The 27,204-nt window shown below is 57.5% G+C and overlaps 2 protein-coding genes across 6 annotated transcripts; one reads left to right on the forward strand and one right to left on the reverse strand.

Moving 5' to 3' along the window:
- Positions 1-92: 92 nt before the first annotated feature.
- ZMAT5 (zinc finger matrin-type 5) lies at positions 93-23,605 on the reverse strand. Of its 5 annotated transcripts, XM_008274688.4 has the most exons (7): positions 23,456-23,571; positions 19,825-19,965; positions 10,847-10,979; positions 8,096-8,158; positions 6,220-6,300; positions 4,444-4,555; positions 93-292 (listed from the first exon to the last, which is right to left on the reverse strand). In XM_008274688.4, the coding sequence occupies exons 3-7, from the start codon at positions 10,971-10,973 to the stop codon at positions 163-165; spliced, it is 513 nt and encodes a 170-aa protein (XP_008272910.1). In that variant the 5' UTR covers positions 10,974-10,979; positions 19,825-19,965; positions 23,456-23,571; the 3' UTR covers positions 93-162. The 5 variants fall into 5 exon arrangements, with proteins under 5 accessions (XP_008272910.1, XP_002721210.1, XP_069921887.1 ...); XM_002721164.5 differs by lacking the exon at positions 19,825-19,965 and having other exon boundaries at positions 23,456-23,605; XM_070065786.1 differs by lacking the exon at positions 8,096-8,158 and having other exon boundaries at positions 23,456-23,578.
- A 38-nt stretch (positions 23,606-23,643) lies between these two features.
- Positions 23,644-26,016, forward strand: UQCR10 (ubiquinol-cytochrome c reductase, complex III subunit X). The gene is made up of 2 exons (XM_002721165.5): positions 23,644-24,051; positions 25,744-26,016. Exons 1-2 carry the CDS (start codon positions 23,902-23,904, stop codon positions 25,786-25,788), a joined length of 195 nt encoding a protein of 64 aa, XP_002721211.1. The 5' UTR covers positions 23,644-23,901; the 3' UTR covers positions 25,789-26,016.
- Positions 26,017-27,204: the final 1,188 nt, after the last annotated feature.

Below are 27,204 nucleotides of genomic sequence, written 5' to 3' on the forward strand. Positions count from 1 at the left end.
GTTGCCGACAGCCGCACAGAACCTGGACCGGGCCGCGGCCTCGAGTGGTCTGGGGCTCCGTGGGCGCAGCAGGAAGGGTTCAGCCTCTCCAGTCCTGACCCATGTCTTTATTCTGACGGATGACAGCCAGCAGGGAGTGGGGGGCGCAGGCAGGGGAAGGGGCTAGCCCCACTGCACTCTGGGCTGCAGGGGCCACCCGCCGGGTGGGGGTGCCCGCAGGGAGGGGGGCAGTTCCTGGACCGGAGGCCAGCCCATGGGGTACTGGAAGACGGTGGCTCTGATGGGTTCAGCCCTAGAGAGAGGAGGAGAGGAGAGTGTTACTGCGGGGCGGCCTGGCGCGGCCTGCCTGACCCTCCTGGACACAGAGCCTTTGAGGCAGCAGCCCCTCCCCCAGGACTGAGCCCCAGGCCATGGTGGGGGTGGAGGCGGCCTTGAGGGGACGGAAGTAGCCCTGGTGTCCCGCTGTGGGCACCGACACACATACACGCGCACAGCAATGTTACCAGCCTGCAGCAAACCGAGGCAGGCGTGTACGCACTGACGAACAGACATGCCATGTGAGTAGGGAAAAAAGCAGCTTATAAAATAATGTATATAGCATGATACTATTTTTGTTTAAAGATATATAACATATATAAAGGCATAAAGAAAAAAAAAAAAAAACCTGGAAGTCATGGCGAAATGTTAGCAGTGGTTCTATCTGAGTGGTGCAATGATGAGTGATTTTTTTTTTTTACTTTATACTTTTCAAAAGTTTTACAAGCACGCAAGCCTTTGATATCAGAAAAAAATATTATCTAAAATTTTTGCTAAACAGCCTCATTTCTCATGCTGCTCTCCTCAGTGCCCGAGTCCCTGCCCCCAGAGCTCAGGGCCCATTTAAAGCCCAACCCTGGGCTCCCTGTGGGAGCTGACCCAGGCCTGGTGGGACAGAGGCAGCCTCCCCCTCGCCTCCTAACCTGCTCCACACTCGGCCCCGCTCCTCTCCAGAGTGTGGTGTCTCCCAGGCTATGAACTCTCAACTCCCCCAGGGGGCTCATCTGTCCCCCTCCCCCATGGGAGACAGAGGGTAGAGAGTGGGTAGGGCTAGGGTCTCTCTGGCCCCCCGCAGCGGGTGCTGAGTGACCCACAGCAGTGCCGGGAGCTCCTGCAGACCAGCACTGCCCCGGGCCACACACCATGGCCTCGAGAGGTCTCAGGAATCCTCACGTGAACCCCATGCACACATGAGACCACCGTGCTGCGAGGAGTGGGTCATTGAGTCCAAGTGACGCAAGGGCTGGGGTGCAGCCTAGCCAGGGGCTGCAGACACTTGCCCCCGCTTCAGGTCCCCCTGCTCCAGCAGCCCCCAGCTGCATCCCGCCTGGCCCCCCCAACCCAGCCTTCGGGGCAGGTGAGGCCCTGGCAGCCCTGGGCGCGCTCTGAGCCCTGAACTTTACCTCGCCGCACCCACCCAGCCTCCCCTAGCTGGGCCTGAACCCCTGTAGAGAATCGAGGACTTCAGGGCGCCCGAGGCTGCCCCTGGGGCTCCCGCTGCGTGTGAGGACGGGGACATCCCTGGCCAGATGGATTGCTGCCGGCTGGAGGGCGCGGAGAGCAGCCCTTGGCGTGATTGATGGCTCTGGGGAGGCTTCATAAACTCCTTCTCCCGCAGAGAAGGGTGGGAGTAGGGGAGGCTGTGCGGTTGCCGGGAGGGAGCGCCCCGGCCGCCCGCCAAGCCTGCGCTCCCCCAGGGAGGCTGTGATCCGGGTGAGCCCCTTTCTCTGAGCCTCGGGCCCTTCATCCAGCAAAAGAACGGGCAGATTCGTGGGCAGTGGGGACCTAGCTACTGAGTCCAAGGCTCAGCCCAGTGTCCCTGCCCACCCTGAGGCCCTCCGACAGGATGCAGGCATTCCCTCATCCCTGGGGTTTGCTCACGGACCCGGGCACCTTTCCAGGGCCCTCCACAGCCCCACAGCCCAGCTCTCTGGCCCCCGCACAGGGCGAACAGGTGCACAGGTCCGCGCGTGGCGGGCTCTGCCTGTGGCGTGGGCTGTCTGCCTGGTACACAGGGACAGGCGTCCTCCCTGGCACTATCCTAGCCGTGGTCCTCATCCAGAGGAAATAGAGACTTAGGTGGTGCCTGGACTGGAACAGTGGCCCTGGGCCAGGGGGGGCGCCAGGGGGAGATTAAGAGGGATAAAGTGACAATCTGAAGAGCCAACAGGACGCAGGGACAAGCACCGGCCGCCCAGGGGATTAGGCTGCGTGTCTGAGGCCGCCTCTCCCTCCCGCCGCCTGCTCCTGGCAGATCCCTCAGGGTCAGTCTGCCCGGTGGGGCGCGGCGGGGTGGGGGATGAGCCTGCACCGCCAGGCTGGGGAAACAGGAGCTCCACACCCCCACACTTACAACAGCCCAGGGTCCACCGCGAGGGACACAGAGGTCGGAGGTGAGAGGTAAGAAAGTGCTGCCTGCGGGCGGGGAAGGCAGCAGGAGGCTCCCGGAGGCCCTGCGACCTGGGCAGCCATGGCAAGGTCAAGAATAAATGGCCACGTCCCCTTGCAACAGCCCCTTTTTCTCAAGACCAGATGGGCCTGCGTGGCCTGAGAGGCATTCGCTTTGGCTCCAAGCCCTCAGGAGGCAGGTGGACAGGCGGTGGGCGCAGAGAAGTGACTGCCAAGAGCAGGTCCCCGGAAGGCCCACATTGGGTGCCCAGAGGGAGAGCAGCCTGGGGGCGGGGGCAGGGGAGGCCCTCAGAGCCTTGCATGGGGTCCCATTGCGGGCTCCACTCCACAAAGCCCCTGCTACTTCCAGTCCGTGGCTGGTGGGCCCCTTGGCCACTCCTGAATGTGGTGAGAGGCGGCCCAGGATCCTGACACGGAGCAGGGGCCTCGCTCCCCTCCAAGTGACGGCCAAGGCAGCCCGTGCGTGGCCCAGATGAGCTCAGTGGCAAAACGGGGGCGCCGACCTCCTGCAAGCTCAGGCCAAGGGCAGGAAGCACACCACAGGTGCCAAATCGGGTGGTCGCCACCTCGACCTGTGACTTGGGGCCACTCGTTCTGCCTCAGTCTCCCCACCTGATCCCCTAGTGCTTGGGGTCTCATATTCACAGCACACTGCATCAGTGCTGGGGCACATGCACAGGGTGCCCCGAGCCCTCCGCACAGCCCCGAGCGGTACCCGGGGCTGTCACTCACTCCAGTGGAGAAGCACGTGGAGCCAGAGCAGGGAGGGGAGTGCTACTGTGAGGGCAGAGGCCCAAGGGGACCCATGCGGGGGGGGGGGGGGTCCAAGGAGGGTGCAGGGGAAAGGCTGCACGGACGGGGCTCAGGAGAGCAGGGACGGGATCCCTGGATGGTCTCAAGCAGGCACCCACGTGCCCAAAGCCACATCTCCTTCAATGGACCACGAGGAAGGGACATCACTCGAACATGTGGGTCGTTGTCCGGACCACAGGTAGTTAAGGGGGCGGGGAACAAAAAGCAGGCACAGACGTAAAGCAAAGGTAAATGACAAGACAACGTAATTTGAAAGGATCTTCACCTCTTTTCACCCAGCACTCACAGAAAGCAAGGAACTTGGCCTTCACTGACCGGCAGAGCCCCGAGGGAAAGCCTTACCCCCCAGCCGAGGCCAGGCCCCTCTCCCGTTAGGCCATGGCACAGAGGCAGCTGCCCGTTCTGAGATGGGCCAGGAGGTAGCCCGGGCAGCTGAGACCACGTCCTTGAGCCCCTTTCCTGCCCCCGTCTCCTTCAACACTTGGTGGCAGAGCCAGAGCCCTGCTTTGGCTCAGGCTATGACCTATGTGGCCTGCAGCCACCCCAGCCTGAGCCTGCGCCATGGTGTGCTGACCCTGGTGTGGGCTGCACCTGCCCAAGGGTGCCGACCCTCACAAGTTCTGAGAGCTCCCCATCCATGTCTGAGCATCCTGAGTGCTGGGCCCACCCCAGAGCCCTTCCTTGGGGAGGCATGGGGGACAATGACCTTAACACACCCCTGTGTGGTCCTGGTTCTGACTCCCCCTGCCTGTGTGCCCTCGGCAAGTTGCACCCCTCCTGTGGCCTCAGTTTCCCTTCCAGCAGGGTCCTAGAGGGGACAGTGGGGGCAGGTCCATCGTGACTGGCACACTGGGGGCATGGTAGCCATCACTCAAGCCCCTCCCTCCAGCAGTGGACTTGGTGACACGGAGTCAGATCCACTTGGCCTCACACCTTCAGCCAGCACAGACTCCAGTGAGGGGCTGAGCCTCTACAGGAAGGGGTGGGGCCTGTGAGCAGGCCTGTGACCACAGCTGGTCAGGGCCTGGGAACGCACGGGCCTCCAACGTGGCCTCACCCTCAGGGGGAGGGGCTGTGTCTACCCCCAGTACTGGGAGCAGATGACGGAGACTCCTGAGCTCTGGGAAGGCAGGTGGCCAGGGTCTCCCTCCTGGGGCTGTGGATGAAGGGGCCCAGGGTCTGTACCTGCTGCTCGGAGCGGAGCTCAGCTGCTTGGCTCTCTTCTCCAGCCAGTCCTCCAGATGGCCCTCTGGGAGCTCAGGCGGGTCCAGAGGCCACTCCCTGGCCCGCCTCTCCTCTGCAGGGGACAGAGAGACAAAGGTGGGGAGGGGTACACTCCTGCTGCTGAACCCCGTCCTCCCCTGAAGCAGCAGGGCCAGCAGCCGAGACCTTGCAGCCACCTCTGGCAGGGCCACCAGCTTGTCCCCACCAAGCCCCCAGCTCCCCAGGCTCTCTGTGCATCACAGCCCAGCGCTCCGGGCCTCACTCCGCCTGCCTTCAAATGCAGACAATGCTTAGGGCTGTCTCCTCAGCTTTGGGGAGCCGGAGGACAACCATGGGAGCAAGGAACCTGACGTGGCGTGGTGGGGTTGGGGTTGGGGGGCGAGTAGGTTCAGGGAGGTAGTGTGGACTCTAGAGCAGGGATGGGCCTGGGCCTGGCTCCTGGCAGGGTGATGAGCCTCCGTGTACCTGGCTGCCATTTTCATACGACGTCCTATGAACGCTCACTCAAAACCAAGCAACGAGCAGAGTTCATGCCAGCAGAGTGTGCACATCTGACGGGCTCAGCAATTCTGGGTGTCTGGGCTGGAGGCTTGGGCCAGAGGAAAACAGCCGTACCCGTGGGCCCATGCTCGCTCGGGGCCTGGTGCGGGGCTAGCGCTGCCCAGGGTCCCCTCGCTTCCTCTTCCCAAGCGGGCATGTCACAGGACGCTGGCAGGGTGAGGCTGCCACAGCTGCCGCCCGGCACAATCTCTGCTCCCAACCTGCTCTGACTTCTTCCCGTCTCCCCCAGATGCTGCCTCTGGCTCTCGGTCCTCTGGCTTGAGCCGTTCCCACCACCATGGGCCAACTGTTCCCCGAGAGTCCTCAGCCAGCGAAGAGAGAGACGCCGCTGCTGCCAGGACTCGCTGGCCGGCCCCATGGGGCCTCACCTCGCCCTGGGAAAGCTCCTGGAAACCCTGCGTTGGTGCCAGGGCAGCAGCCACAGCACCATCAGCTCCCCAAGGCAGGGCACAGAACTCCTGGGGTCCAACTGCGCAGTAGGGAGGGAGGCACACTGGGGACAAGGGCCAAGGCCTCGCTTCCCCAGGCCCTCATTGGCTGCCAAGGCCACCTGACAAGAGGGGGGAGCTGTGGCACTCTGGGAGACCGCGGTCCACCCCTAACTCGCTGGGGGCGCTCACACGAGGCCCCTTTGCCTGGGTGCTGGCCTCAGCAGCACCTGTCCAATGAGGGGCGGCAGGAGGTCAGTCAAGTTTCTAAGAGGAAGCTTCCTGGTTCCTTGTTCTTTGGGGAGTGAGAAGTGAATTTCCCAGAGGCACATGGGCCAGGTACCATGGAAGCTGCACTTGCTCTTCCCTGAAAGCCCCAGGCTGTGAGGACAGGCAGGGCCTTCTTCGTCCTTGTGTCTCCAGAGCCTTGCAGGGACTCAGAGAGTCGCCTGATTGAGGTGGGGAGGAAGAGAGGGAGAGTGGGAAGGCAGGCGCCCGCAAACCACAGCCAGGCCAGTGTGCCCACTTCCAGGGCACCCAGCCTGCTTCCTTCTCTGCCCGTGTGTAGAGCAAGCCAATACCCACCCAAACCAAGGGCTCAGGGCTCCCCCTGGCTGGCCCCACATGGCGACTACTAATGAGGAAGAGGTGGGGACGTGACAGCCCACCCCCACCCCCACCCCCCGTCTCAAATTCCTCACCTCCCCAGTCCCCCACTCCCGCCATGCCAGGGTACCGCAAGACTCACCCTCCACCCGGATGCTCAGCTCCTGCAGGTCTCGCTCCGACATGTGGGAAAATCTGCAGTTGGAGCCGAAGTCACACTGGCCTGCGGAGGAAGACAGAGCTACTCAGCGTGCAGGGCTGGGGGGCACCGTGATGACGGGTCCCAGAGTTTTAAGGTTGGGCTTTAGAACCTAAGGAGTAGCAAACCCTTTCCTGAACAAACGGAAAAACACCCCTCTCCTAGTGCACCTGGGAAGCACAGATGATGGCCCAAGTGCTTGGGCCTCTGCCACCCATGTGGGAGACCCGGATGGAGTTCCAGGCTCCTGGTTTTGACCTGGTCCAGTCCTGGCTGTTGCAGGCATTTGGGGAGTGAGCCAGAGGATGGAATCTCTCTCTCTCTCTCTTTCTCTCTCTCTTAGAAATAAATGCTTTTTAAAAAGTTGGACTTTCTCTGGCCCTGCCCTGCTCAGCGGCCAGCAGGCTGCCCACCCCATCACGCCCTGCTCACCAGCCTTGCTGGCGGCTGTCCGTGCTGGAGGTCAGATAACTGAGGCCTGTCTCGAGTGGGCTCCAAAGGCATGGCCTTCAGGACCAACCCTTCCCCCCTCAATAAAGCACAGGTGCGTTCCTGAAGGGCTTTCATTCCCTCCTCCAGTCCGGGCCACAGCACCTGCTGAGCCTCCACCTGGTGCGCCGGCGCACGGCCTGTGTGAGCAGTGGGCCGCTCCTCAGGAAGTGCCGGAGCAGTGGCAGCCGTGCAGAGGGGCAGAGGAGGAGCCAAAGGCCAGGCAGCTCCCCAGTCTCAACCCAGGAGACCAAAGCATTTCTTGGGATGGAGGGAGATGCGGGGTCCTGGTGAGCGCAGCCTAGCTGCGGCGTATCTACGTCAAGGTCAGGTCTGTGAGGAAGCCCCTGACCTGCAGAGCTGATGTCTGTGGTGGGGGCGGCAGTGTCTCCGCCCACCCAGCCTTCCCTGACTCATCAGTAAGACCGCTCCCAGTGCTAAGCTCCCTTACAAACCTCGTGACTCTTCATGGTTTTCCTGTTTGTCTTGGCTGCCAGGAAGCTCAGAGTCAAACCCAAAGGGGTACACAAGACCTTGAGGGCAAGCACGGAGGAGACTGGTTATTCATTCTCCTGGCTTTACCTTATGTTTCCTTCAACAGTTTATTTATTTATTCATTTTTATGTATTTAAATGGCAGAGAGGCAGAGACAGAAATCATCCATCATCTGGTTTACCCCCAAATACCTACAACAGCCGGGGCTGGGCCAGGCCAAAGCTGGGACCTTGAAATTCTACCTGGATGACAGGGACCCAAGCACTTGAACCATCAGGTGCTGCCTCCCAGGGCCTGCGCCGGCAGGAAGCTGGAGTCAGGAGCCAGGGCTGGGAAAGGAACCTGGGACTCTGACGTGCGATGTGGGTGTCTCAACCTCACAGCCAGGCCAAATGCCTGCCCCACGTGGATCTCTGTTAGCCGCGTATCGAGCAAATAAAAATCTAGCGTCCTCGTTTTGGAACCTGAACTCCCCCAGATCTTCAGCCCTGCCTCTCTAGGAGGCCCTGCAGGAGGTCGGGCTGTCAGGCCCATTTGGTCAGCCAGGCAGTACAGCCAGCAGCGTCCCTTGGCTTCACCTGCAACCTCCAGTGCTTGCTGGTTCTAGGTGAGCCAATAAAACCACTTCCTAGGTTGGAATAGCTAAGGACCAGGCCTGAAAGTGTCAAGGCATGACCTGAGGGAAGGCCCAAGTGACCAGTGAGCCGAAGCTCAGGCTGCAGGGTGGGCTGGGGATGGTGGCCAGGGCTAGGTCAGTCACTCTGCAGAGGTCCACGCAGGCCCCACGGGGCACTGCTGGTCCCCGAGGGGACCTGAGCTGAGCCAAGTGCCTTACCTGTGAGCAGGAACTTCCTGCAGGGCCGCTTGTTCTGCTCGTCCAGCAAGATGGCGGCTGCATCTGTGAGAGGAGGGAGGGGTGGGGTTTGATCAGCTTGCCTGAGGGAAGTGGGAGGTGGAACACGCGGGGGCATGGACTTCAGAGGGATACAGGCTTAGACCAAAGAGCTCCCTGCCTATGGGGGAGTATAGCTGGGCACAACCACAGGTGGGGAGGCTGGACAGAGGGATTCCGGTCTCAGGTGCCTCCAACCCTTCCTGCCCCACCCAGCACTTGCCAAAGGGAGAGGGAGAGACAGAGATCGTCCATCCACTGGTGCACTTCCCAGATGGCCACAATGCTGGGGTTGGGCCAGCCCAAACCCTGCAGCCTGGAGCCTGGCACTCCAGCCAGGCTCAAACTGGCGCCCATACGGGATGCCAGCATCACAGACAGAGGTTTAACCCCCTGCACCATAATGTCTGTCCCAACCTGGGGAGTTTTTAAAAAAGATTTCAGCACCATAGATCTGGCTCCACTTCCGACTAGCTCCCTGCTAATGTGCCTGGGAAAGCAGCAGAAGATGGCCCGAGTGCTTGCGCCCCTACACACTCACAGGAAACCAGGATGAAGCTCCTGGCTTCTGGCTTTGGCCTGGTCCAGTCCCCATTGTTGCAGCCATTTGGAGAGTGAATCAAAGGATGGAAGATCTCTCTCTCTCTCTCTCAGCAACTTTCCTTTCAAATAAATAAATCTTTAAAAAACACAGGAATCCTGGTGCCCAGTCGCAGGGTCCAGTCTTGCTGTAAAGGGCACCATGGGCTGGGAGGGCACAGAGGTGTTGCCAGGGCCCTGAGGCTAGGACGGCTGAGGTGGGCAGGGGGCTGGGCCTGAGTCCTATACAAGGGGCCCTGGCTGGGCTGCCCAGCATCTGGCTGGGGTGGGGGGGTCTTCACCCCTGCCACACTTGAGAATTGCCGGGCAGCTGTTCAAGGACATGGACACGCAGGCCTCTCTGGGCCCCTTCCAGCTGTACTCTGTTGGAGGGAGACAGTGTCAGAATCACTCAAAGCTCTGAAGGGCACCCAGGATTGAGAAGCCCAGGCCCTGCCCAAAGGAGCCTGCGCACCTGCACCTGCTATTTAAGGCTCCCTGTGATCTCACCCTGTTGGCCCTTCTCGCTTCATCTCCCTAAATTAACAGCTGCCCCTGCTGCCCCGCGTTTGTTTGCTCACTCATTTAGACGTTTAGCTACCAAACATTCACAGAGCACGCCCTGTGTGCCAGGCACCACGCCAGGACGAGGATTGAAGTGGAGAACAAGTCCGAGCGGGCCCTGCCTTCCAGTCCAGCAGCCACACCACCCTACGTGGATATAAACTGGGTAAACACGGTGCCCGCGGCGGAGGGCCTGACCTGGCCCCTGGGGTCGGGAAGGGCGTCCCCAGAACTCTGCTGGAGCTGGGCTCTGACATGGGGCCCTGTCTTGGGGCAGGGAGGCCAGGCTCACACAGGGCACAGTACGCAAGCTGGGAGTGCTGGGGTCAGGGCTGGGAGGGGGAGGCCAGCAGAGCACGGAGCCCTGGGTAGGAGGGGCTCCATCAGAGTCCACCGTGACACCCGCACCAAGTCGCTTAGGAAGGAGGCCCTGCTGTCTTCACCTTGGAATCTCAGAGCTTGTCTGGAGGCCGAGGACACGCTCGCCTAGCACTGGCTGAATGAATGAGCGCTGAGACGCGGGACAAAGGGCCTGCGGCCAATCCCTCTGGGCACCCACGGACATTATTCCTATTGAGCAACCCCTTCGCTGGCAAACAGCAAGGAGATGGCTGAGCCTTTGTCACATCCCCAGGAGGAGGCGCTGTTGGGACGGCTGTTTCACACACAGCAGGGTTAGACAGACGTCTCAGGGCTGATGCTCGGGCCGCCGGTTCTGGGGCCCGCACTTGTCCTCAACACAGGCCCACTCCCTTCTCGCGAATTCTGAGTCTCAGACCGGGGGACTCTCGGCCTCCCCTTCTCTCTTCTTGGCTGGGGGACTCAGTGCCCTCCTCCTGGGCCCTGGGCCCTGTCCTGGAATCCTGCTCTCCAGCCTGAGATGCATTGGCCCACCCGGCTCATTCCAGGGGCTCCAGGTCCCTGTGGCCCCACTACCCTTGTCCCTGCAAGGCTCCTCCTGCTGGGCCACACTCTGGCCCCTTACTGCCTAGTGACAGCAGGCCGTGCAGCAACACACTGTCCCTCCACAGGCCCCACGCTGGGTGCTGCTGACCTCAGCTCATTCACCCGGCCACACCTGCTCCCAGAAGCCTTTCCCAGAAGGGCCCTCCCTCTTCCTTTCTTTCCCTCCCTCCCTCCAGCCAGTCATTCAACAGCCAGTCACCTGCCAATGTCAAAGGTGGGCCTGGCTGTGCCAGCCACTGCTCTTGACAATGCACGCTCCACGCTGTGGCCTCCACAGACCTGAAGGGATCCACTCCCTGCTGTGAGCCCCTACCATTCTCCCCAGGAACACCTGCTGCCTTGCTCAGGGCGGCCGGATTCCGTGCAAGCCCTCAAACATCGCGCACTTGGTGAGGCCTCCTTCCCGTCTGGTCCTCCCAGGTGGGCTTCGGTCAAGGCCGCCAGCCCCTCCAGGGGCCCGTGTGCCCCCGCGGCAGCAGCCAGGCCTCCTCCTCTTTTGATCCCTACAGAGCCCAGGCCCAGGCTGGGAGAGCCAGATGTCCTCCGTCTGAGGACGGGGCAGAGTCGGGGCTGGCACGCACCCACCTCGGAACATGTCGTACCACAGCTTCTTGGCCTTGAGGTGCTGCAGCCCGTTCAGGTGCTTCTTTCGATTGTGGAGGTTGTCCTGGAAGGAGCGGTCGCAGTAGTCGCAGAAGTATCGCTTCCCCATGGCTGCCTGGGAGCCGCAAAGCACTGGGTCAGACCGCACGGAGAAGGTCATGCGCCAAGCCAGCGGCGCCCACAGGGGGCCAGCCTCCACCAAGGCTCCCGCCCTTCCCCCCCCCCCCCGCCTCCAGGATGAACTTTCCCGGCAGGCCACAGGGCCCGGGATGCCTTATTCCAGAGAAACGCCTGGTGCCCAGCCCCCACCCAGCTGAAGCAGAATGGTGGAGGGGGTGGAGGTTGACACTGGTGTGTTTTAAGGCTCACGGGGAATTCTAATAGGCAGCTAGGTTGGAGAAGCACCACTTCCGGTCCTCTGGTGGACTCCCCGGTCCAGGCCACACCTCTGACCTGCGCGACCCATGTTCTCCCTGTGCCAGCCACACCAGCTTCCTCTCTGCTCCTCGCCTGTGCCAGGCGCACAGCCACCTCCCTGCATTTGCACCTGCTGTTCCCTCGGCCTGGTGTTCCCCACAGATACCTGCCACACTTGCTCACTTGACTCCTTCGATCTCTGCTCTGATGCTACCATCTCGGTAATCTACCGTGAAAACTTGATTTCTACTGCAGAACCCAGGGCCGCCGCTGTGGCGCAGCGGGTTAAGCTGCTGCCTGTGATGCCTGCATCTCACATCAGAGAGCCGGTTCAAGTCCTGGACGCTCCACTTCTAACCCAGCTCCCTGCTAATGCACCTGGAAAGGCAGTGGACATGGCCCAAGTGCTTGGGCCCCTGCCACCCAATGTGGGAGACCAGGATGGAGTTCCAGGATCCAGGCTTTGGCCTGGCCCCACCCTTGCTGTTGCAGCCATTTGGGGAGTGAACCACTAAATGGAAGCTCAATCTCTCTCTCTGTTGCTCTACCTTTGAAATAAATAAGTATTTAAAAAAACAAAACAACAAAAAACTAGATCAATAACAAAAACAGTGTTTGGTATACAGTAGGCAGTCAAGTATTTGTACAATAAATGAATTATTTCCTATTTTCCTTTTGGGACAACAGGTTGAGCCAAGGGACGTGATTTGCCAAAGGGCACACAGCTGGTGACTGAACACAAACCCAGGACCACTGCTGGGTGTCATTTTGCTGGGTGTCTGTCTCCCACAGCAGCTCAGGGCTTAGAGACGTCGGAGGCCTCTGAAAGCCATCGCCAACATCTTCCCTAGGAGGCTTCTACACTCTCGGGCAGCAGGTCCTCAGCCAGTCTCAGGGGGAAACGAGAACATTTAAGACCCCTTAGCCATGGTGACCAAGCCACCAACCCTGAGCCAGGGACTCTGCAGTGCAAGGTGGGTGGCAATGACTCTCACGGCCAGCCCTCAGGTCTTCCTGTTTAGGGCCCCCAGACCACGGGAAGAACCAGAGTACTTGGGGCCACCACGTGGGATCTGCAGAGGCTGAGCCCAGACCTGCCCCTCGTCCCGTGCTCTGATCCTTCCCTTCAGACGGCAGGCTCCTGGGGCCCAGGGGAGGGAGGGCAGTGAGCCCCCCAAGGTCACAAGGCAGGGGTGCATCTCGGGAGGAAAAAACCGGGGAGAGATGCAGAGACAAACAAGCAGCCCGGGCAGTCAAGGGTTTATGGAGAAAGTCACTCCTGCGGCAGACGGGGACAGCTGCCGTTAAGTCGGGGCTGTAACGGGATCAGGAACAGCCAGTCATTCGAAATGAAAACGTATAAAACCTCTCTGCTCCTGTGACTGCTGAGAAACTGTGTCCCAGACACGCAGACTTGATATATTAAATTTGGCAGATCTAATACACCCTGTCTTGCCAATAAACTTATAGGGATTGGATTGAAATTGTAAGAGACGAACGTTTAACAGCCGAGTGCTTAACCAAGCCATTCACGGAGCCCGAAGCTCCGGGGAGCTGCGGGCTCTGGAGAGGGATGAGAAGGGGAGGGGCAGAGGTGGGGGGTCCCTTGGGGAGAGCGACACAGAACGGGGGCTGTGAGGCAGCCGTGGCTGGACCAACTCACACAGGCCCCGAGAAGCACCTCCCCTCTCTGGGCCTCTGATGAGGAGAGTACTGCAGGGAAGTCTGCATATGCAAATGGTAAAAATGACACTGACGATGTCCAGCACTGGGCACGTGTTCAAGAAACGGGACCTATTATCAGAGCGTCTACCACGTGCTAGCACTGGGCTGGAAGCTTTACACACATCGTCTCATTAAAAATTTATTTTTTTTTGGGCCAGCGCTGTGGCTTACTTGGTTAATCCTCTGCCTGCGGTGCCAGCATCCCATAGGAGCACAAGGTTCTAGTCCCGGTTGCTCCTCTTCCATTCCAGCTCTCTGCTGTGGCCCGGGAAGGTAGTGGAGGATGGCCCAAGTGTTTGGGCCTTGTGCCCGCATGGGAGACCAGGAGGAAGCACCTGGCTCCTGGCTTCAAATCAGCGTAGCTCCGGCCGTAGCGGCCATTTGGGGGGTGAACCAATGGAAGGAAGACCTTTCTCTCTGTTTCTTTCTCTCTCACTGTCTAACTTTGTCAAATAAATTTAAAAAAATTATTATTGAGAGGCAAAGAGAGAGAGAGAGAACAGCACTCCCACCCAATGGTTCACTCCTCAACTCCTTAAATGACAACTGGGACTGGGCTGGGGCCTGAGCCAGGAGCTGGGAACCCAGTCCAGGCCTCCCACACAGGAGGCAGGAACCCAATCTCTGGAGCTATCCGCATTGTCTCGCAGGGTCCGGGCTGACAGCTGGAGTCACATGGGCACCCCATCGCGGGACGCAGGCGTCTTGACCGTGAAGCCTCATGTCTGCCCACATTGCCTCAAGACAGCCTGGGGATGGAGCCCATGGCACTTTTTCAGGTGAGGTCACTGGGACTCAACTGAAATGCCATGGTCAAGGTCATGTGGCTACAGGAAGCAGCCAAGCTGGGCTTCCAATCTCAGCGGCAGGGCTGTGGATCTCCCACTCCTAATCCCTTAACCAAAGTCTGCTGATACAGTTTAACAGTCACTCGTGACACCCCTGGGACCATGCCGGCCTTTGTGAACCCAAAGAGGTACATCCTATGATCCCACGTACAAATGAGGAAGCTGGGGCTCAGAGGTGTGCCCCAGGTCACACACGTAGGATGGGCAGAGCAGGTCCCAGGGTGCCTGGGGCTCAGCTCTATCGGGAAAGCCCATGGTCACCGTCAAACACCAACCCACAGGAGGTCAGACCATGTGACCTGTGTGTGGGGAAACCAGTGACGGCTTCATCCACATCCTCGCCTGCTCAACCTCAGCTCCCCGCCCACGCCCTCCTGCCCACCCCTAACATGGCAGGTGGGAAGGGCGTGACCATCCTAGGTGGGTTGACAGACCCTGATCTCGGTCCCAGTGCTGCCAGGGGAGGCTGTGGCCTCAGGTCCCCCACGTGTGAAGCAGTAGGACCAGATGATTGTCAAAGGCCTCTGTAAGTGAGAAGGCACTTGCCATGGTGCCTCTCACCCACCGTCGCAGACCCACGCTCAGGGCTCAGGCCAGGGAGAAGGCGGGCGGCACGGGGCATGCATGCTCACGGAGCACCTCCTGCACAGCCCAGGCTCCTGACCCGCCTGCCGCGGCGCTGGGCCTTTGTGCACGACACAGAAAGGGCCCTGCAGACTCCTCTGGAGAGACACAGCACCCCGCCACACACAACGAGCTGGCAAGCAGAACGCTGGCTAGGTTTCAGCTCCTACTCAGCCCTCAGCCCAGGCGTCCTTGCTCAAGGCACAACCCGCACCACTGCACTTGGCAGCCCCGGGCTGGGGGTCAGGGACAGGGGAGGGAGGGGACAGCTGGAGCATCTCTAGCCGGTGCCCAGACTCCAGCATGGGGTGCTGACTCAGGGGCCCTCTCGGCTGTGATTCATCCTCATCCTCTGACGGTGGCGCGCTCGGCAGCATGCAAGCGGGGCCCTGTCTGGAACACGGAACCATCTGGTCCCCCCTCCGCTCCGCGAGGACCACAGGCGGTGCCACCCACCCACTCCCAGGAGCCAGGTCCACAGCTGCAAGAGCATCTGCCGGCTCCCCAGGGCTCCGCCAGGTGACAGGGCTGGCTCCTCGTGGCCAAGGGGTGGCGGGCAAGCCTAGCAGGCCACCCCTCTGAGATCCCACAGGTCTGGACATGAATTCCGCTGTGCCACTTAGAAGCTGGGTGACCTCTGGAAACCATTCCATCTCCCTGAGTCTGTCCTTAGCCAGCAAACAAGGCTCCTACGGCTGCCTAGGCAGTCTTCCCCATGCATCCAGGGAGAGGGGGTGCTAGGACCCCCCGTGGACACCCACCTCGAGGGTATTCCAGATGGCACAGCATTTGCCTACAACACACACACACATCCTCCCACACACTTTACATCATCTCTAGATAACTTATAATATCTGATACAATGTAAATGATTGCTGTATTATATTATTTAGGAAATAAGAACAAGAAAAAAGTCTGTGCATGTTCAGAACAAATATAACTTGTGTTTTTTTTTTTTTTTTAAACAGGCAGAGTGGACAGTGAGAGAGACAAAGAGAAAGGTCTTCCTCTCTGTTAGTTCAGCCCCGCAATGGCCGCTGCGGCCGGCGCACCGCGCTGATCCGAAGCCAGGAGCCAGGTGCTTCTCCTGGTCTCCCATGTGGGTGCAGGGCCCAAGGACTTGGGCCATCCTCCATTGCTTTCCCGGGCCACAGCAGAGAGCTGGCCTGGAAGAGGAGCAACCGGGACAGAATCCGGCGCCCTAACAGGCGCTAGAACCCGGTGTGCTGGCGCCGCAGCCTATTGAGCCGCAGCACCGGCCCTGTGTGTGTGTTTTCTATCCATGCTTGGTTCAATCTGCGGATATGGAACCCATGGATAAGGAGCATTGACTATAGCATATTAAGGTGCCTAACATATAGTTAGCACTCAAAGAATGGGAAATTTTACTGTTATTTCTACTATCCACATAGCTCCCTCCCTCCTCCTGTCAGTGAATTACAACACCCTGAAATCACCCAATTTAGAATTGCAACGAGGGGTTGGTGCTGTTTTAAATATTTATTTATTTGAAAGGCAGAGCTACAGAGAGGCAGTGGCAGAGAGAGAGGTCTTCCATCTGCTGGTTCACTCCCCAGATGGCCGCCAAAGTGGGAGCTGAGCCAATCTGAAGCCAGGAGCCAGGAGCGTCTGCCAGGTCTCCCACACAGGTGCAGGGGCCCAAGGACCTGGGCTATCTTCTACTGATTTCCCAGGCCATAGCACAGAGCTGGATCGGAAGAGGGACAACTGCAACTCGAACCGGCACCCATGTGAGATGCCGGCACTGCAGGCGGTGGCTTTACCCGCTACGCCACAGCACCACCCCTGCTCCTCTCAAAAAAAAACACCTGCAACGAGGGGCAAGCACTCAGCCTAGTGCCTGGGTTCGACTGCCAACTCCAGCTCCCAGTTCTAGCTTCCTGCCAACGCAGCCCCTAAGGGGCAGCAGGTGATGGCTCGAGTAGTCGGGTCCTTGCCGCCCACATGGGAGACCTGGATTGAGTTCACAGCTTTCTGGCTCTGGCCCTGCTCAGGCCTGGCTATTGCAGGCATCTGGGGAGGAGCCAGCAGATGGGAGCTGTGTCTCTTGAATTAGAAACAAAACAACCGAAAAACAAAGCAAGCGCAGCACAAGTCAAGGTTGTGGGTGCTTGCACTTTCCCTCACAACCTCCTCGGTCTCTCCCGCGTGCTGACTTCCTGTCCTACGGGCCGGCCTGCCCCCACTGAGATGCAGGTCCCGCAAGGGCAGAGGGCTCTGTCTGAACAGGTCCTGGTCCACTCCAGTGCCCCATAGCTGCCTGTGGAATGAAGCAGCACGTATCCTGCAGAAGCCAGGCCACCCAGGCCTCCCGGGCCCTCCTCTCCCCAGTCTGGGTACAGGACAAGGACAGACACAGGGAATGATGCAGAAGCCCTAAAGGCAGGCCTCTCACTGCCACCACCGCGCCTCCCACAGGACCTGTGTCTTCAGCAGAGCCTGGCCCGGTCAGCTTTGGGACTCCCTGCTGAACCCCATCCACTGACTTAAGCCTCACCTGGCTGTCTCACGGTACCTGACTTCAGTCCTCTGGGCTCAAAGAAAAGGTGACCAAATAGACGCGACACTGGGGGATGGGAGAGGGGAAGAGACGAGACTGCGGGCAGGGTGGAGTGCGGGGATTGGCTTCAGGTTTGACTCCTGCATGTTACAGGCACTTAGCTCTCATTCCCTTACGTAACCCTCATGGAGACACTGCGTAGCTATCCAAGGGATCACTTTGCAAATGAGAAAACGGGCTTGGAATACTCATTCGCTCCTAGCCATGGCAAGGAGAGACACCAACCTTAAGAATCATTGTGTTAATAACAATCCTCACAATAGCATCTCATCGCCCTGAGAGCTGCCCGTGGGCCCGCGGGGCCGAGGACCCCCCCACACCATCTCTTGGAGCCCAAGGCCCCACAAACAGGGCACCCCAGGGCTGGCATCCCCTTGGGGTCTGCCTGACTCCAGAGCCCATTTTCTCCCTATCCCACGGTCCTGATGGGGGGGGGGGGTGGCTGCAGCAGGCAGACAACTGTACCTCATCAATATTCTTGGTTTCTTTCATCATGTGCACCGTGGATACGGAGCTGGCTTTGGCATGAGGCTAAAATAAGCCCGAGAGCTCGGCCTTGGCTGGGGCTGGGATGCACACTGTAATTATCCCGGACTCGCGCGCACCACCCGCTGCCCTCAAGCTCACCTGTCATTTCTTCTAATTACAGTGCCACCAGACTCCAGGTAAACAATCAACCACAGCCAGAGGATGGCTTTACTGCATGCCCACTAGGAGCATGGCAAGGTCCCAGCACCGCATATGCCTGCCATCTGGAGTCGATGCCCTGGGAGGGTGGCCCACAGACAGCCAGGACACAGATACAGCGGGGGTCCAGAGAAATGCAGATGCCTTTCCCGACTGGGGCCCGTGCATCAGGGACACCCCTCAGAGGCCCAGTGCTTTGCAGCGCCCACACAGCTTTCTCATTCGAGCCTTGTTCCTACGTCTGCTCCCCTCCCTTCTCGGGGTGAGACACAGCATCTTATCTCCACCCATGGCAATTTCTAACTCAGCAGGTCTGGGATGGGGTCAGATCTGCAGAAGTCTGGGATGGCACGTAGCACAGCGGGTTAGGCTGCCACCTGTGACGTCGGCACCCTACATGTGCACTGGTTCAAATCCAGGAGCTCCACTCTGAGCTGGATCAGAAGTGTTAATGTGCCTGGGAAAGCAGTGGAAGGTGGATCTGGGCCATCTTCCACCTACCTGGGAGATCCAAATGGAGGTCCAGGCTCCTGGCTTCAGCCTGGCCTAGCACCGGCCGTTGCAGCCATTTGGGAAGTAAACCAGTGGGTGGGAGATTTCTGTCTCTCCCTCTTTGTATAACTCTTCCTTTCAATATTTTTAAAAGAGAAGTCCTGATTCCAAATCTAGCGCAAAGCTAGTCTAGGGGGGCAGGTACCCTTGTGTGGCCTCAGCCATTGCAGGCATTTGAGTAGCGAACCAGCAGGTAGGATCTGTCTCTTAAGTAAATAAAAATTTTAAAGTGGAAAGTGTGTCAGGCAGAGCCAAATCCTATCCCCTTTCCTCCGTGGATGGTCCAGGGGGCCTGGTTCTGAGTGACCAGCGAGGGGCGGTGGGCAAAGCGGAGAGCGGGCCTTTCCCCCGGCCCTGGCTGAACAGCCTGCTTACAACCAGCCCCAGCCCAACCTCAAGGCCCAGTGAAGGTCAGCTGAGCTTGAGCCTGGGCTCCAGGCTGGAGAGGCCGCTTCTCATCAGCTGGTTCCAGGTCCCAGGAGGCCACAGTTTGCAGATAGGAAAGGTAAAAATAGTCCGAGGAGACGTCTGAACAGATATCCCAATCAGAAGCATCTCCGACTCCCCCCATCCCTCTCCCCCCGCCCCCCGCAGGCTCCACAAAGCACCTGACCTGTACTACAGCCAAGCCAGGCTCACCCCCCAGATCCGCCGAGGCCTCCTCAGCTCACCCTGCCCTGGGCAGCAGCAGAGCAGCCCTCCTAAGGTCACCGCTGCTCGACATCTCCCATGGCCCCCGAGGAGAAACCTGACCAGAAACGAGGGGGGTTGTGCAACAGTGGCCAACCTGCTGACTGGAATGCAGCACCCCATATGGGAGCGCGTGGGTTCAAGTCCTGCCTCTGCTTCCAATCCAGCTTCCTGCTAATGCACACCCTGGAAGGCAGCAGGTTCCAGTGCTTGGATCCCTGCCACCACATGGGAGACCCAGATTAAGTTACAGACCCCTGGTTTCAGCCTGGCCCAGCTCTGCCATTTGGGGAATAAAGAGTGGATGGAAATTCTCTTTCTCTGGCTCTACTTTTCAAATAAATAAACAAAAATTTAAAAAAGGTTTTTTTTTTAATGAAGTCTCCTGGGGCAGGTCTCCAGAAATCCTGAGTTGGTAGATCTGGAGGGGGCACCAGAAATCTGCATTTCAAGCAATTAATCTCGAACCCTCTAGTAAACCCCCCTTAAGAAAGGAGAGCTCGGAGGAACACATTTCCCTGTGAGCCCGGGGCAGCCTCTCTGAGCACAGTCATCCTGGGATGACACAGTGTCCCCGGCTGCTCTGCTTCCAATCCAGCTTCCTGATAACTGCGTGGGAAGGCCTCCACCCAAGTAGGAAACCCAGACGGAGTTCCTGGCTCGTGGCTTCAGGCTGCCCCAGCCCTGGCTGTTGCAGCCATCTGGGGAGTGAGCTAGTGGATGGAAGCTCTGTCCTCTGCTTCTCCCTCTCTCTGTAGCTCTGCCTTTCAAATAAATAAGTAAAAAATCTTTTTGTAAGAAAGAAATCAGTCGGATTATACATAAACTTAGCTTACCGAAATGGTCACTCCAACTTGAGGCTAAGCATAATGCATTAGTATGGATACAACTGTGTGTGTGTGTGTGTGTGTGTTTTTTTGTTTTTTTTTTTTTTTTTTTTACTGATTGTCTTGTCACACTCCAGGAAAAGTTCAGAACTGAAAACAGAGGTGAGAGAATAAATCAAACTCGCTGTACTGATGCTCCTGAGTTTTGTACACTTGGCACTGAAAGGAATTTAGTATGCTGACTATCTGACGGGCATTATGATTCTGATTTAAAATACAGAAGCTTTAATCTATAGTTAGCTGACTGCTGCAATGTCAGTAATTAGCCTTAGACTCCCGATTTTTAGGTTGAGAGGTTAGTGGTGGAAATCACTGGCTATGTATTGGGCTCACCTGGGGTGCTGCAAAAATTATGAAGGGGCGCACCCCATATTCTGATTTCAGCACTGGCACTCTGAACACCCTCTTTGGTAAGCAAGACAGCCACTGAGTGACTAACGGGCAGGCAGTGTACACAGCGTGGAAACGCTGAACACATGGGTCACTCATGTCCCAGGCAGGACACAGCACCACAGCCTGGGATTTCATCACGCTACTAGATCAGCGCACAACCTGCAACTTATCAATGATTTACTTCTGGGATTTTCTTTTTTTTTTTTTTTAATTTTTTTTTTTTTTTTTTTTTTGACAGGCAGAGTGGACAGTGAGAGAGAAAGACAGAGAGAAAGGTCTTCGTTTTGCCGTTGGTTCACCCTCCTGCACTCCCTGGCCACAGCAGAGAGCTGGCCTGGAAGAGGGGCAACCGGGACAGAATCCGGCGCCCCAACCGGGACTAGAACCCGGGGTGCTGGCGCCGCAAGACAGAGGATTAGCCTAGTGAGCCACGGCGCCGGCCTTACTTCTGGGATTTTCTATGCGATATTTCTGGAACATAGTCGATCACCAATAACTGAAACTGTGGATAGTGAAAACTCAGAAAAGGGAGGACTACGGCATTTAATTTTTCACAAGACTTTGGAATTCAGTATGTGTATCCATTTAATTGATTGGATTTTCTAGTAACTGTTTAGATATCCTGGGGAAATTATGCTTGTTAGGCCATGTAACTGAAGTACTTACAAAGAAAATCAAATATATTAAATTTATAATTGGAGTTAAAACTTTCAAGGGAATGTAATCAAGCTGTAAATAGAGCCGTGTGTTTAAAGGAATTTAGCTTCATTTAGATAAAGGAATTTTTGTTCAAATATTAATTAAAACTATCCACAACGTTAAGGTCCTTTTTCTTATTTTCCTAGATTTACGTATAGAATAATGATCTCTAAATTGATGGCTTCAAGCAAATGAGGCTCTTAAATTAATGAGAATTACTTCTAAAAAATACAATAAGACTCCCAGTGGTCTTCCCTACTCATCCCGGACAGGATGCCCCTCCTCTGAACCTCCTGTCGGCCAGATCACCTGCGTGCCTACAAGACCCAGGGTCTCTCCCTGGGGCCTCACAACTGCCTGCCCCGAGAGGCCACCAAGACGCCTGGCAAATAATCGCAGTCATGGATTAGAACAGCTCACACGTCCCTCCCGCTCCCCTAGGTAGACATCACTGTTGCTCTTTTTGGATGAATTAAAATGCGGCTCATCGGACTGTGGCTCCCAGCTCTGGGGTCAGCCCAGGCTAGGCTGCTGCAGGCAGCTGCGAGGTGAACCAGTGGATGGAAGATCTCTCTCTCTCTCTTTGGTTCTCTAATAAATAAAATTATATATACACACACACACCTAGAGTCCAGAGAATCTAGACCTCATCAAGGCCACACAGTCAGAGGCAGGGGCAGGCCTGGAATCCAGTCTTTCATTTATTTTTTAAAAAGATTTATTTTATTTATTTGTTTGAAAGGCACAGAAACAAAGAAGGCAGAGAGAAATCTCTTATCTGCTGGTTCATTCCCCACATGCCTGTAACAACCAGCTCTGGACCAGGCCAAAACCAGGAGTCAGGAACTGCCCCCTGGGTTCAGGGGCTTAAGTACTTGGGCCATCCTCTGTTGCCTTCCTGGTCACGTTGGCAGGAAGCTGGATCAGAAGCAGAGCAATGGGGACTTGCGCCAGCACTCTACTGCGAGATGTTGGGGGAGGAAGCAGTGGCTCATCCCCCTCACCAAGCCAGCCCCCACCCCCTTTTCAAATGCCACACTATCCCGATGGCCCAGAAGTGCCTGGATTCATGTCCTGGCTCCGCTTCCAAGCTTCAGCTCCTGCTTCCTGCTAACATTCACGTTGAGGTGGCAGATGATGGCTCAAGTAGTTGGCTCCCTGCCACCCACATGGTAGACTGGTTCTGGGTTCCTGGCCCCAGCTTGGCCCTGGCCTGGCTGTTGCAGACACTTATAGATAAACCAGTGGATGGATGGAAGACCTCTGTGTCTGTCTCTCAAATAAATTTAAAGAACCACCTTAAATGTCATTGTCTACCCCACACATCCTTCGCCAGTCTCTCCTACCTCCCAAACCTGATCACTCCGCTAATCCACACCCTAACCTAAATTCCCTTCCTCCCTCTACTGATCCAAACCACTCCCCCTCTTCCATCCCTTTGTTCTCCAAAGAGAAGCCAGCAGGATGACATTAAAATGTAAATTAGATCTTGTCACTTCGCTGCTTAAAAGCCTTCAGGGCTTCCTAGTGCAATTAAAAAATTTAAAAAAATATATAATAGGGGCCAGCGCTGTTGGCATAGTGGGTGAAGCTGACGCCTGCAGTGCCGGCATCCCATACGGGCGCCGGTTCGAGTCCTGTCTGCTCCACTTCCAATCCAGCTCTCTGCTATGGCCTGGGAAAGCAGTAGCAGATGGCCCAAGTGCTTGGGCCCTGCACTCACTTTGGAGACCAGGAAGAAGCTCCTGGCTCCTGGCTTCAGATCGGCACAGCCCCGGCCATTGCGGCCATCTGGGGAGTGAACCAGCAGATGGAAGACCTCTCTGCCTTTCAAATAAATAAATCTTTTAGATATCTACTTTTATGAGGGCTACGAGTTCAGACTTGAGCTGACCTCAGCCCACCTCTTCCTAATCCACTCTACTTCTCTCCTTGAAACACGCCAGGCCCGCAGCCCCCTCCCCACGGAAGCGCCCACACTCTCCTGTCTGCCCACTCCTCACTCAGGTCCCCGCACGTGTCACCCTCACAGCGGCCACCTCCCCAACCAACCTGTCCTCCCTTCTTCCAAGCACTACTTCGTCGTTCCCGCCCCCAACCCAGAGAGCAGGAAATTGTTCACCGCTGGTCCCCCCTCCACCGAGGAAGCTCTCGGAACGCCCCCGGCATCCACAGCCCTGGCTCCATTCCCAGGAGGGGAGGGGCGGGCCAGGACCCCAGGCCGAGAGGTTCAGGGCTCAGAGCACCAGGAAGCACAGGCAGAACGCTCTCTTCCCACTCTGAAACCAGCTCTAGGCCTGGAATCCCGGCTGAGACATCGGACCCCCAAATCCCCTAGCCCCTCTGTCCACGCCCCGTCTCAGGAAACGCTGCATCCCGCGGCGGGGCACGCGCACGTCTAAGCGTGAGGCCAAGTCTTTCTGGGGGGGAACGGGGTTGGAGCGGGTTGGACACTCAGACTCGCCCCTCGACGTCCCGCCAAAGGTACCTGGCTCCGAGGGGCCGAGCGGCCCCGGACTCCTCCTCCTGCGCCCTCGCGCCGCGCACTGCTAGCTGGGATTCGTAGTCCTTCCTTGAGTATCCGCCCGCGCTTCCCAGAAAGCTTCGGGAATCTAAATTGAGAGAAGCCCGCGGGGAGGGGGAGGAGGAAGCGCTAGGGTTTCTGGGAGTCGTAGTCCGACGTATTCAAATAGTAAGAAATGAGCCAGAATAAAGATTGGGTAATAACTCTTATTAAATTACTTTGTCTGTCGTGCTATTGACCTTGTGGTATTTTTTTTCTTATGGGTAAGTTATGTTACCTCGTTTAGAAAAAACGAGCACTGCGATTCACGGGAACTACAAGTCCCGTAAGGTATTGCGCGCCGAGCACCCTTGGAGCGAGAGGTCGGCCTCGGCGCAGGCGCGGTGGCGCAAGGTCGGCACTGAGGAAACATGGCGGGCCCTACGATCTCTTCGAGGTTGTACTCCTTGCTGTTCCGTCGGACTTCCACCTTTGCTCTCACCATCGTCGTGGGCGCCCTGTTCTTCGAGCGCGCCTTCGATCAAGGCGCGGACGCGATCTACGAGCACATCAACCAGGGGGTGAGGGCCCGAGCCGTCCCTGACCTTGGGCTTGGGGAGGGGGCTGGGAATGGAGGTTGGGCGGGACTCAGTCTACTTTCACCAGGAAGGGGATACACCTGGGGGTTTGCTGTCTTGAGTCGGCCGACCGCCCTCACGGCTCGCGTGGATCCTAGCACGTTAAACGGCGTTAGCAGGTCCCACTTTGCAGGGGTTGTGGGTGTTTCATAGGTTTCCCCCCGGTCCGTTTGCAACACTGAACCCTTAATGAGAGTCAAGGACTTAACTGGGGCCACGCCGCCGGGAAGGCAGGGGTGAGTCCAGGCTGGAACTTGGCTCCTGCCTCTCAAGGGTCCCAGGGCAGATAAGCAGGCGGCCGTTGTGGAAGGGACATCGTAGACACCGGATTCCAGGGAGCGGCTTGCTGTTGAATGCCCCAGCCCCAAAGTATGCGTTACGTGTAGTGAACAGGGAACGAAGCGTGAGGTAGGGAGTAGCGGTACTTTTTAAATCTGCTGTGTACCAGACACTGGGCTAGGTGCCGTGTGCGCTTCCTGGCTGTTACCGGGCAGGCGTGCTCAGCGCCTGAGTCGCTTGGATGCCCTGTTTGCACCCCGGCTGCTCTGCTCCCCACCCACCTCCCTGCTGATGCACCCCCCTGGAAGGCAGCGGATGACGGCTCCCCGTGGTTGGGTCCCCGCCACCCATGTGGGAGAGCTGAGTTCCTGGCCCACCCTGGCTGTTGGGGGTAGTGAGTGAACCAGGAGATGGAAGACCCCCGTCTGGGTTTCTGTTTCAAATAAAATGAAAGTGAAATTTTTAATTTAAAACTAATTAAGGGCCGGCGCCGCGGCTAGGCTAATCCTCCGCCTTGCGGCGCCGGCACACCGGGTTCTAGTCCCGGTCGGGGCGCCGGATTCTGTCCCGGTTGCCCCTCTTCCAGGCCAGCTCTCTGCTGTGGCCTGGGAGTGCAGTGGAGGATGGCCCAAGTGCTTGGGCCCTGCACCCCATGGGAGACCAGGAGAAGCACCTGGCTGCTGGCTTCGGATCAGTGTAGCTCCGATGATAGCAGCCATTTGGGGGGTGAACCAACAGAAAGGAAGACCTCTCTCTCTGTCTCTCTCTCTCTCACTGTCTAACTCTGCCTGTAAAAAAAAGAGAGAGAGAATAAAAGAACTAATTAAGGCTGTACCAGGAAAAGCCTGGTCAGGAGCGCCCTGTCCCGTTGTTCCCTTGTGTTTTTGATGTGAAGCTGTTATAAATGTTAGGAATTGTGCTAAAGCTGAGTATTGCCTTGAGTTTGCCTGCCACACGTGCACTCTTTTTGTTTTATGTATGTGTGTGTTTTATTTGAAAGCTGGGTCACTCCCCAGACATCTGTAACAGCCAGGAATGGGTCAGGCCAAAGCCAGGGGCCAGGAACTCCCTCTGGGTCTCCCATATGGGTAACAGGGACCCGAGCACTTGTGTCATCGCCCATTGCCTCCCAGGGCACACATCAGCAGGAAGCTGGAACTGGGTGCAGAGCCGGGCACGACCCCAGGTGCTCGGATATGGGATGCAGGTGTCGTAACCCGCATCTCGGCTGCTGTGCCAGACCCCCGCCCCATAACCAGGACATGGCATGTGGCTCTCTCCGGCTGGGTCCTGGGGGTACTTGGGAACTGTGAGAGGCGGGGCATCCAGCTCATGGCTCTTGTCTTTAAAATGCAGAAGCTGTGGAAACACATCAAGCACAAGTATGAGAACAAGGAGTAGTTCCCGGGAGGCCCCTCAGGGCCGGAAGGACCAGGGCTGCCCTCCGCCGACTCTGGCCCCCGAACCAAAGGCCACTGCTTGAAGATGGAGAGCAAGTGAACTCTTCCTGGACCACCCTTAGCTGTTGGCAAGAAATGATGTCAGCTCCCTAACAGACTCTTTAATTTCTGCCACGTATGGAGTTTATTTAGTCAAAGTCATCAGCAAATAAATGTGAATTGTCCTTGAGACGTGCTTCTGGGGTCGGCTTTGTTAATGTTCCCATCTCCACTGTGTGACCCCTGAAGGGCGTCCACTGGCACTGGGAGTTTTCCATTAACTTTTTTTTTAAGGTAACTTTATTTTTTAAAAATATTTATTTTATTTATTTGAAAGAGTTACAGAGAGAGGTAGAGACAGAGAGAGAGGTCTTCCATCTGCTGGTTCACTCCCCAGTTGGCTGCAACAGCTGGAGCTGCGCCAATCTGAAGGCAGGAGCCAGGAGCTTCTTCCAGGTCTCCCACCTGGGTGCAGGGGCCCAAGGACTTGGGCCATCTTCTGCTGCTTTCCCAGGCCGCAGCAGAGAGCTGGATCGGAAGTGGAGCAGCCAGGTCTCGAACCGGCAGCCATATGGGATGCCGGCATCACAGGCAGTGGCTTAACCCACTATACCACAGTGCCGGCCCCTCCATTAACTTCTGAAGAACTGTGGTTTTCAAAACAAGCTAGGATTGGAGATGTTACCTTTAGCTTTGGCTTCTAAATGATAATTCAGGATTTTTTTTTTCTTTTTAAAGATTTATTTGAAAGGCAGAGCCACAGAGAGAGAGGGAGAGACAGAGAGCTCTTCCATCTCCCGGGCCACTCCCCAAATGGCCGCAACGGCCAGAGCTGGGCCAGACTGAAGCCAGGAGCCCCCTCTGGGTCCCCCATTCAGGTGCAGGGGCCCAGGGACTTGGGCCTTTCTCCACCACACCTGCAGGTGCACCCGCAGGGATCTGGATGGAAGCAGAGCAGCTCTTCCATGTGACGCTGGCACCGCGGATGGTGGCTTCACCTGCCACGCCACAACGCCGGCCCTAATTCCATTCTTACATCACACAGGCACGCTGTCTCGGCCATGGGGAAGCACTGTGGCCCCAGCTGTGGAAACCCTGGTAGAAAGGTCTTGAGCCACCCACGAACCTAGGCCATAGTCTCCTTTCTGCCTTTAACTGGCTGAGTGTGTTGTTTTTTTTTTTTTTTTAGGCCGGTGCCGCGGCTCACTAGGCTAATCCTCAGCCTTGCGGCGCCGGCACACCGGGTTCTAGTCCCGGTCGGGGCACCGGATTCTGTCCCGGTTGCCCCTCTTCCAGGCCAGCCCTCTGCTGTGGCCAGGGAGTGCAGTGGAGGATGGCCCAGGTACTTGGCCCTGCACCCCATGGGAGACCAGGAAGA

The sequence above is a fragment of the Oryctolagus cuniculus genome, chromosome 21 (assembly GCF_964237555.1).
Source record: "Oryctolagus cuniculus chromosome 21, mOryCun1.1, whole genome shotgun sequence".
Classification (NCBI taxonomy): domain Eukaryota; kingdom Metazoa; phylum Chordata; class Mammalia; order Lagomorpha; family Leporidae; genus Oryctolagus; species Oryctolagus cuniculus.

Excerpts from the sequence above, each read along its gene's own strand:
- ZMAT5 (XM_002721164.5), bottom strand. The coding sequence starts at position 10,973 with ATGGGGAAGCGATACTTCTGCGACTACTGCGACCGCTCCTTCCAGGAC. Across the intron at positions 6,301-8,095 it reads CAGGAAGTTCCTGCTCACAG|GCCAGTGTGACTTCGGCTCC; the intron begins GTAAGGCACTTG and ends CTTCCTCCGCAG. Across the intron at positions 4,556-6,219 it reads GCTGAGCATCCGGGTGGAGG|AGGAGAGGCGGGCCAGGGAG; the intron begins GTGAGTCTTGCG and ends TGTCCCCTGCAG.
- UQCR10 (XM_002721165.5), top strand. The coding sequence starts at position 23,902 with ATGGCGGGCCCTACGATCTCTTCGAGGTTGTACTCCTTGCTGTTCCGT. Across the intron at positions 24,052-25,743 it reads ACGAGCACATCAACCAGGGG|AAGCTGTGGAAACACATCAA; the intron begins GTGAGGGCCCGA and ends TTTAAAATGCAG.